The sequence below is a fragment of the Pezoporus flaviventris genome, unplaced genomic scaffold (assembly GCF_033815535.1).
Source record: "Pezoporus flaviventris isolate CSIRO_AGI_PZ_B2104156 unplaced genomic scaffold, CSIRO_AGI_Pfla_v1 ptg000026l, whole genome shotgun sequence".
In the NCBI taxonomy this organism is placed as follows: domain Eukaryota; kingdom Metazoa; phylum Chordata; class Aves; order Psittaciformes; family Psittacidae; genus Pezoporus; species Pezoporus flaviventris.
Genome location: NW_026892574.1, coordinates 1,968,548 through 1,979,137, shown reverse-complemented (window position 1 = coordinate 1,979,137; position 10,590 = coordinate 1,968,548). Strand labels below are relative to the sequence as shown.

At 47.6% G+C, this 10,590-nt stretch overlaps 1 protein-coding gene across 1 annotated transcript; it reads right to left on the bottom strand.

Annotated features, from left to right (window-relative positions):
- Positions 1-4,308: 4,308 nt before the first annotated feature.
- MUSTN1 (musculoskeletal, embryonic nuclear protein 1) lies at positions 4,309-8,458 on the bottom strand. Its single transcript, XM_061458350.1, has 3 exons — positions 8,213-8,458; positions 5,350-5,470; positions 4,309-4,620 (listed from the first exon to the last, which is right to left on the bottom strand). The coding sequence occupies exons 1-3, from the start codon at positions 8,219-8,221 to the stop codon at positions 4,514-4,516; spliced, it is 237 nt and encodes a 78-aa protein (XP_061314334.1). The 5' UTR covers positions 8,222-8,458; the 3' UTR covers positions 4,309-4,513.
- Between the last annotated feature and the right edge of the window lie 2,132 nt (positions 8,459-10,590).

The window sequence follows — 10,590 nt, the reverse complement described above, 5'->3', positions numbered from 1 at the left end:
CCTGGGCTCCCCGAGTCACTGCCTGTACATACCTGTGGGTAAGGGTACAAAAGACACAAAGCACCCAAAACCAAGCGCAACGACAGCCATGCACAGCAGCACAGCTGGCCTTGTCCAGCCCTAACACAGCTTCAGCGTGTCCAAGCAGGGATTCTGCAATGCTGCCCTTAACCCATGCGCTCAGTGGGGCTGTTTGCGTGGAAGATTAGTGCTGAGAGACCTCTGCACTTGAATGTACATGGAAACTGAGTGGGATTACTCTTTTCATCCCCTATTTTATAATGAAATCTCCATCCAGCAGGGACCTGAAGTGGGGCTTGGCTTGCAGCCCTACAAAAAGGAGCTGTCTTCCAAGTCCAACTTTGTACACAAGTAATTATGGGCTCTGTTATATTAACAATTCCTGAAATACATGCTCACTCACGTGGTGGTTAGGTAGCCTGCTACACAGGATAGCTCATGTAACTACGAAGAAGATACTTCATCTGAATAGCTGTAATTCCTACCTATGCTACAAAGCATTTGAAACACGTTGTGGGGACATGAGGCAGTGGGAAAAACCGAGCCTAGGCAGAAGCCACTTCAAAAGTTCCTCTGAGCTCTACAACTGGGGAAATCAAGCTGAGAAATGGGGGCCAGGGAGAAAATTGTCACAAGCCATTCCTGCACCACATGCCTGGAACTTGCTTGTGTCATCGGGAAGCTTTCAGCAGCCTTCAGTTGTCCGTTCAGTCCCAATGCAAGAAAACAATGTTTGAAATACTGCAAATATCAACAGGGCAGGAAAGGAACGTCCCCTAGGGCTGCAGGCTCAGAGGATCCTGTATGCATTTACACGAACACACATATACAGGTACCTTAACGTGCAACCAGCTGGTGCTGTGGAGAGATGCAGTCTGGAAAGGCCCGTTCTTCCCTCAGTCCTGAGCAGATGAGGGCTGAGTCCTGCCCTCCCTCCACGATTTCCCTCCCTGTCTGCCATGTGCTGGCAGCTCCAGGCTAGCAGACAGCCCTTTCTCAACTACACCTGCTCTTTGTCCACGCAAAACCACTTTTCCATATTGCTTCTTTGACCTTATTCCCCCCCACCCTTATAACTCCATGGTGGATGATGCCATTAATTGTGCTAAATAAACACAAATGTCCTGTGGAAATACATGCATCTGTGTTTGGTTCATTGCCATTTTACAGACAAAGTGCCCAGGTGGAGAGCATGCTTCTCGTGGCCTCGGATTTGCAAGGAGATGCTAGCGCAGGGCTCAGTAATTTATTTGTTTGACAGTCACTTACAAGTTCACCATAAAGAGTCTGTTGAACACAGCCTGGTCTTACAACACTTGTGCTTTAAGTAAGTCTTTAACAAATAAACCACCCTTCTTTCAGACAGACTGTTGGTATGCAGATACCATACTGCTTATAGCAGGGTGTGTAAATAGGTATATCTGAACAGAGACAAAACTGCTCTGCATTTGATTCATTTCTACAACTTTGAGTCTTTAATCCCTTAAAGCACACTGGATTACACGCTTAGTGGCCTAAGATCCCCAAGAGCCAAAGCCTTAGCTTTAATTAAGTGGATCTGTCATCAGTTCTCTAATACCCACATGTAAAACCACACGGCCGTTACAGAGCTGTTTTAACTGCGCAGCTTTAGGCTGCGTGGTCAGCCCTGCCCTGCTCGTGGGTTCATGTTCCTGTGCAAACCACCACTAGCGGCTGTCCCCGCTGCTGTGCAGTGCCCACTGCTGCTGGCACACGGGGCACCAGCCCCATGGCACACAGCGCGTCTTACTGAAGAGAATGAACATGCTCTAAAGTGACTTCAGGTCACCCTGGAGGAAGGATCTAAATCCACTGTGGGAACAGGAGAGTCTTTTGACTGCAAAATCACTTAAAAACTCAAACCCGGGGGCTTTGTTCAGATACTTCTCTGTCACTGATTCTTGTTAAGAAAATGAGGGGAAAAATGAAGAAAACACATTTTCCATGTTTGGACTTACTAGATTTGCAAGGCTGAAGAAAAAGATAACAGGCAGCTTCGTGTATTTGTTCCTCTCACCTACAACCATCTCCTGTCCTCCCAAAGCAGCCAGTAACCTCCAGTGCAGCAGCCAGTAACCTCCAGTGCAGCAGCCAGGCTGGGGACAGAGGGGATTCCTGCAGTTCATGCAGGAGAGCATGGACTTGTCTGTCACAAGTCGGGATCAGCTGTCTCAGGGATACACTTTAACCTCCAACGCATATTTTTCAGAGGAGGCCCCTATTAAAGGACAAAACCCAAAATGAAATGCCTAGTCCTGAGCACTCACTGTCACACTGGGAAGCATCACCCGCTATTGAACCTGAGGACATCCTGGAAATAAAGCTGTCTGCCAAATCCCTGTTCCTGGCAGGTGATAACTTCCTTTGCTTCCCTGCTGTGTCTGTGGGACACAGGTTTCTGTGCAGCACCAGCATACCCTAAAGCCAGCTCTGAATCACAGCACGCCCCTCTCCTGCCACCCAAATTCGCAATACCAAGTCACTTGTCTCCTACAGAAAAAAGCAACAACATTTTGTCCCCCTCTTCCCTCTCCATAATTTTCCTAATTATTAAACAACCTCCTGCCAACCTCTCATCACAGATTAATTAAGGAGTCTTTGTTAAACCTGCAGCAGAGGTAGATTTAGTGCTCCGAGGGTGGGAACTACCTTCAAAGCTCTAGGAGAGTCTTTGCCGAAGGAAAACCCTGCGCTGAGGTACCTGTGAAGTGCCCAGAGCCCACAGAGAAATAGCATCCAGCAAAGAGAGGAGGCAGGGTCTTGGTAGATGCTGCAAATAATTATCTTTGAAATAGACAAAACGGGGCAGGGCAATGCACCAGCAATAGCTTCATATTTTTGAGGACACTTCCCCCTTAAACCCAGAGGATTTACTGCTTCCTTAGAATCATAGAAAAGGACGGGAAAGGACCTTAAGATCATCCAGTTCCAACCCCCCTGCCATGGGCAGGGACACCTCACACTAAGCCATCTCACCCAAGGCCTCATCCAGCCTGGCCTTGAACACCTCCAGCGATGGAGCATTCACAACCTCCCTGGGCAACCCATTCCAGTGCCTCACCACCCTCACAGGAAAGAATTTCCTCCTTAGATCCAATCTAAACTTCCCCTGTTTAAGTTTGAACCCGTTACCCCTTGTCCTGTCACTACAGTCCCTAATGAAGAGTCCCTCCCCAGCATCCCTATAGGCCCCCTTCAGATACTGGCAGGCTGCTATGAGGTCTCCACGCAGCCTTCTCTTCTCCAGGCTGAACAGCCCCAACTTCCTCACCCTGTTTTCATACAGGAGGTGCTCCAGCCCCTGATCATCCTCGTGGCCTCCTCTGGACTTGTTCCAACAGTTCCATGTCCTTTTTATGTTGAGGACACCAGAACTGCACACAATGCTCCAGGTGAGGTCTCACAAGAGCAGAGCAGAGGGGCAGGACCATGTGAGGCCCATTTCCCAGTCTCTCTGGGAGCTTCGTGGACATTGGCGTGTTTCATCCATCAGGTGTTCGGGACACAAAAGACAAACACAAAATACTTCACAGTGCACAGAGCCTTCCGATATCACTTTTACCTCTTAACCAGGTGTAGCCTGTACAAACTTACAGTAAGCCCTAAAGTAAAGCATCACTTACCCTGCCAGGGACTCGGGGTGTGTGAAAAGCACGCCAGGTGCCGAGAAAGCAGAAGATCATCCGTGTCTGAGCGAAGATCCAGCAGTGAAGTCACTCCATTTTGTAACCTCAGAGGCAAGCAGATTTGATGTTTAATGCAGCAAACCCAGATGTGGGGTTAAGGCTGCGGTCTGTGTGATGCCCTTTAACCGGCTCCTCCTCAGCCCCTCCTTGGTGTGAAGCTCTTGCTCTGCCGCCGTGCACCCGGGTGGTTATTTCTGTGTTTGACAGGCCAGATGAGAGCTTGCAATGCCAAAGCAGCCACACCATCAATGTAAGCCTAAATGTGAGGGTGAAAGGCAGGGACCCAGAGGTGGAGTGCAAGCTGGATCATTTATTGCAATGGTTACACAGTATTTATATGCTTCCAAGCACTTAGCCAAGCACATCTGGGTTTGCCTTGTGGTTACATCAGGTGAAAGGTCTAGAAACCCTCTTTCCAGTTCCAACACCTTCCAAGCACCAGTCAGGGACGGGTCACTCCTAATTGCCTGCTGTAGCTCCTCCTTCCCATGGTCTCTGACAGTTTTGATGCGTTCCAAGCCCCACACCTAAAGTGAGATCAGTCACCACACCGTGCCACGTTGTGTCCAACATCTTTTTATTAAACCATTATGGCAAACACCACTTAATACATAGAAAGAAAGCATGTAATAAAAATGGATATGGAAGTTACAGCCTTTGGCACGTGTCTATTCCCTACTTAATGACTTACAGTAGGAATTAGCTACTTCGGTCTGCAGTGACTTCAGTGTAAGGGGCAGAAATGTGGGGACAGGTCACAACAACAACAACATCCAGCTCCACCATCAGCCGAAGACGCTCTTGGCTGGCGCTTCTTTCGGTTTCTCAAAGACTGTTTCACCCCCTGTCCGATCCCGGCTGAATATGGAAGGTGCTGCAGAGCCCATTTGTTCTTGGAAAAGAAAACCGGGAGAGCAGTCAGTGAAGTAAAGTAGCTCACCGAACTCAGAGAGTGAAACCGGCGCTGCTGAAAGCCATACATACACGTGATAGAATACTTAAATCAACTTCCCAGACCTTCAAGGACAGTGCTCCCATCCCAAGCACACGGCAGCTGACAGCATCTGCAGGTGGTCACTGCCATAGACCGGCCCCAAATCCCTACAGGTGCTTTAGAAACCTGGAAACTACTGAGGTGCAGGCTATTACACTGAAAAGAGGTTAAGATCGGTAATTTTTCCTTATGCTGTCCCACTGGAAGTGCAGAGGCAATGCAAGTCCAGAGCACCAGGAGTGCTCAGGGCAAGCAGCTGTTCTCTTCTCTCTCAATTTCTGCCTTTTATCCCCCCCCAGTTTCTGCTTCATCTCAAACATGAAGTCCTGCAATTGTGAGGCCAGAAATCCCCAAATCTATGACCACTTAACAATGTTCGACTTGGGCAGCCACTGACATCGACTACGGTCCCAGGGCTTGGTTGGAACCTGCATTCAGAAAGCAGAGTCAGGGATCTCCCTCTGCTTTGTCCACATCAGAGCCCTCTTGGCGCCATCAGGGTGCTGGATGCAAAGCCCTGCGCAGCCAGGCCAGGCCAGGCAGTGCACTGCTGGCTGCTCTTGAAAAGAGCAATTATGACATTTTATTGTGGAAGACTGCTTGCTCATTTCCATCCAGGAGACTTACCACACTGCTTCATCACTTGGTAGGTTTTGGATTTGATTTCCTGGTTTTTGGAAAGGTTTCCTCTGGCTCCTTTGAGGTCTTCTTCCTTCATGGGAGGACGCTTCTTTTTCACGGGGGCTGGCTAAGAAACAGACGTATTGCCCACGCATCAGTATTTTGTGTTTAGAAGCACAGGGAACAAAGCTGCCTCAACCCAAAGGCTACAGCATGCAGAGTTGCTAACACAATATTCCACCTATTTGAACTCGGACTGTACACTGGGCTACTCCAAATGTTTGCACCACCATGATTTCACTGCCCTCGCCGAAATCGGTTGCCTCTATTACGGTGCTGAAATTGCTTTCTGATTGTTCAGCCTTTGAAAGGGTTGTTGAATTTTTACTTTTGTTTTTGTTTTGTTTTAAAGTTCTCTCTGCCCTGCCCAGCCCAGCCTGGTCGTTCTGCAGGTACGGACTAGGAATTCAGGAATTTGTCCAGCATTTGGGAAGGAAAACGTCATTACCAAGCCGTGCTTGTGCCTCAGTCTACTCAGTACCTCTTTGGAAAATTAGAGATTCTGAAGTCTGGCCTGATTTAGCTGGAATAAACTGAACACTTGACCTGTTGTTACTGATCTTAAGTTTAGGTAACAAAAGTATCTGAGCACTCAACACGCTGTCTACAAGCATGTACTGAACATATCTGAAACGGTGGACCCAGAGCGTGGCGAAGGAAAGCTGATACAGGAACAGATGTATCATCAAGTGGTGCTCTGCAATGTCCAAGTACTGATCTGTTTACAGCCTACCCTATTCCTGCCTCTACATTAGGACTTCTAAGCCAGACACAATGCCAGTCACCAATTGGGAACAGCCAGCACAGTTAACGTTCCCTCTTCAGTTGACAAAGACAGATGGACAAGGTCCCACCAGGCAGACCTTGTAGCAGGGTGCAGGGGCACAGGAGATATGATTAAAAGCAAGAGACACCCCCTCCCTGCCACTCCAACACTAACGGGTTTGCACGCTGAACCATCAATGAGAAACTACTCTGACTATCGATCGCTACACATGGAGAGCTTCTGACATTGGGTTCTGGCAGCGGTGGAGCCCATTACACATTTCTAGGCGCCATCCATAAAGCTAAAAACAGTTATGGAGGGAAAGAAGCCCCTCAAGACCCACAGGTGGCAGGAGCAGCAAGTCCCAGGGAGCTTTCAGAGACAGCACATGCATGCCTGGCTCTCGGAAGGGTGGGCTGGCTGCACCGGAGCCTTCCGCATGTTTCCTGCCAGCTGTGAATTCCCAGGAACGCTCGGAATAGCTCGCTGTCAATCCCATTTGAGCGTGTTGTGGGAAACAAAACATTAACAAGACCTCTGGGGAGAACACTTTACGAGTAGCCAAAGCAAGCAATGGGAAAGGGTGGTAGCAAGTCCTTCAAAATTCCCAACAGCTTTTGGCCTGCCAGCTGTTTAACCAAACATCCCTGCAGCCATGGTTTCATTTGTCCATCGGGGATGAAAATCAGGATGCGATGGGAACAGTCCCCCATGCCCATGGCACGGTCCACAGCCAGCCAGTACAGACCTATGCTGACTCCCAGACAGAAAAGGGAACCCCCATATGCTTTGTTGACGGGAATACAAAACCTGCTAAGGTCCTTCATGCATGACTGGCAAGGGACTTCTTTCCACCGGGATGAGGGCCTTCTTGGGGACAGGGAAAGGAAAGGAGGTTCTTGAGATGCACTGAGCCGCAGCCAGGCTGAGCAGAACTGTTGAGTTTCCCCTTGGCATTTTAAAACAAACCCTTTCAAGCTTTTCCAGCACTGACTTGCTGCGGATTAGTCAGTGCCCAGCTGAAAAGCACCAATGCTGCACCGAAAGGTTACTGTGAGCCACGGAGGTGAGCCCTGGACCTGTCAGTGTCCTGGTCGCAGGACTGCTAATCGCTCCCAAGGCAAGTGCGTTTGTAAGCAGGGTTTGCCAGGAGCGATTCCCAGCTGGCACAGCAGTGCAGCCCACGCTTTATCTCCTCCTGTCAACAAGTCAGAACGCGTTGGGTCACAAGATTTATGGCTGGTTTTTAAAGTCTCTTTGGAGTCAAGAAAATCAGCCGAACTGGGCTACTCTGTGCGGCTGAAGGATTGTGCTCTTCTACCATTCCCACGTTCTTACCCCTCCATCCCATCCCACCCACCCATCATGTAAAATTCTCACTCTGCCAGGCACACGTTGTGTTGAAAACCTAAAGCTTAAGTGAAAACCTCAGTATTTCTGAGGTAATTTTGAGATCACTTTAAACATTGATTATTGGGGAACACAGTAAAGACAAACCATCAGTTACAAACTTAACAAAACGTCAGTCTCAAATACCATATCTGAACAGTTACAACTGCCAGTATGCTCCCTCCTTTCCTGCACCTGAAGTTTCACACATGTAAGCTTTACAGAGCAGCACACTCCAGTGCAGCCACATCCTTTCAAAACTACTGCCGAAATTTCCAATCACTGTCTGAGGAAGCATGCTGGAAAAGTGGAAACCATTCCTTCTGTGAACCATCCCAAACCAGAGCAGTGGAAATGGCTTTTCCCTTCCTGCAGAAATATTTATGGCAAAGCAGGCCATTTTTAAACCAGAACATTTTAAATTAACCATGTAGAGGGCAGCTGCTTTTCTTCATCACATAATCCCTCCTAGCAACTTACTTGTTAAAATACATAAGCAGAGTGTTTAAATACTTCAACACAAACAAGTCACACGAGCAGAAACACTGAATTCATGGGTTAACAACAGGAACTCGCCAACAAACTACAGAGCATCCAAAGCAGCAGCATGTTTGCCAGGCACCCTGCTCTAACGAGGGCCTCATCTCCCAGTACCTGTGACATAACTGCGGTGCTCAGTCCACTGTAATCCCTTCCGAGGTTGTTTCCCTTTGATTAAATCCAGCCTGTGAGCTCTGCAAATGCCTGTTTTCTCCCTTGACTTATATAGAACATCTCACATGAAGTCATTAGATGGGTCATTTTCCCAAACCAGAACCCCGGATGATTCAGGTTGACTGAGGCTGTTGTTGTTGGAAGCGTTATTCTTAGCCATGACGAGGGTTTGCGGTATTTACTGTGCCCCGTGCCTGGGGAGGGATGGAGCTGGGACTGACGGGAGCAGACAGCTGAGGCACCGGCACCGCAGGGAAGCCCCAGCCACTACAAAAACGAATTCCTGAGACTCTGCTGGGGCTCTATTTATAACTTTAAAAGGCAAAACTTTGTTATGGCAACAAAATTGGGCTCTGAATCCTCTTGATGGGGGGGCGGGGGGAAGAAAGTGTTTGCATTCCTTTTGTAGTATAACAAAAGATGCATTTTCTAAAGATTATATGAACCTTCTACCAAAAGCATAGCATTGTGCCCTAAACCACTTTTGCACAGGGATCTTTAACAGAAGAGTATTTTGTGCTTTTAGGAGAGCTGATACATTAGGGCATGGTTTTACTTCTACAGTTCTGCTAGGCTTGTTCTGATGTCAGCTCTTACACAACAGAGAGTAAAATCACTTTCTACTTACAGCACTATTTAAGTTTGATTATCTCACCTGTCATCTGTATAGGAATAGCTTACTCAGACACGGCTACTATGTTCCCTACTACATATGCTGACAGTAGAAAAACCTTTTCCAGGGTTTTTAATGTTTAACCCATGGCTTAGTAAACAAGGGGAAATGTTTCCTCAGAACAACAGCACCTTTTAGTGAGCTAACAAAGCACAGGAATAATGTATCAACTTCAGGAAAAAACAGCAGATTTTTTTCTATTATACAAATTACTCAGATGCTTCTATACAGTTCCAGACGCATCACTGTTCTGATGCTGTTTATTACAACAGGAAAATAACATTCTGCATGGTTAAACCAAATATTTAGAATTCAAGGCACTGAGCTGTTTTTTCCCTTCAGCTTTCAGGATTGCTTCATTTAATGGGTACTAAATATTCCTCACTCACACAGATCTTACAGATGATTTGACTTCTCCTCCAAGAAAGTGCCAACATCCCTCAGTGGACGGACAGACTTGATAAGTTGAAGATTATTCTCTGAATTCCATTTAAGGTGGTGGCGGGTATGGGGCTGCCTGAAGGTAGTAGGTGGAAAGTAATCAAAGTAATGGGTAAACAGAGGAGCTACAGAGGTAGTAGTGGATCAAATCTGTGCAGGTCCAGCCCAGCGGAACACACTAAATTTCTTCCATCAAAACAGGCAGGGGTGACAGCAACAGCAGCTCACCGAGAACAGGATTTCTGCTCTACTCTTGCATAAAGGTATCAACCTCTATTTGCACCCTAAAACTTTAACATAATAACAAAAAATTGTTCACCTGCACGTGGTTGTGTTACAGCTTCACAGTGAGCCAGCTCCCTTCCTACACAGTCATCCTCATTCCTCCAGCATTCTGGAATGCCATACCTCCATGGGAAGCTGGAAAGTTAAGATGGCATCTTTCTATCCAGCAAAACAGGAAAACAAAGAAGCGAGGCTACATTCATTTTGCTGGGTATAACAAAGGAAGTCCAAGGGCTTGCTGCAGACACTGAAAATCAAAGACGCTGTTTCCCAGGAGCTTAAGAGACAAGTCTGCACTACAAAGTTAGCACGTAGGAGTGACGTCTTCATCAGACAGAAGAGAATTAGTACTGCTGCCCTCTTTTCTTTCTGCATGGTTCTGGGAAGTAAAGAAGGTATTGGTCACCTCCAGCATGTTGGCTATTGGTTCTGGAACTAGACATTCCCACGTGGCCCTTTTCTGTCCTCAAGGAGGTACCACACCAGTTCTGTGACACACAGCACTGCACAAGCAAACTTCTCAACAGGATGCTCGGACGTCGTCCCTCTGCTTGAATTTCTGCTATTCGCTGCAAACAAATCAGGAGGGCAACGAGAAAAAACAGGTTAACAAGTTAGTGAATTAGGCCACGCCTCTACCAAAGGGCAGGCAAATCTAGATACTTCTGAGCTTACACATTTGTTGTTGGCAGCAACCAGAAGGTCTGGCTTTGCCTGAGCCGAAAGCAGGCTGTGACCATCGGCTGTGCAGTTAAAGCATTTTCACAGCATCCTGCACTCCCAGAAGGCCCGAGGTCAATGTGCTGCAATCCCAGGAGTTCTCAGGCTGCCCATCAAAGGTTTTATTTTCAGCATGAAAACGTATACGGTGATTCTCCCTTTGTGCACACGCAGAGGGCAAAAACCCTCCGCAGGGAGC

Coding starts and splice junctions, on each gene's coding strand:
- MUSTN1 (XM_061458350.1), bottom strand. Junction 4,621..5,349: donor CCAAGTGATGAAGCAGTGTG/GTAAGTCTCCTG, acceptor TTCTTTTCCAAG/AACAAATGGGCTCTGCAGCA.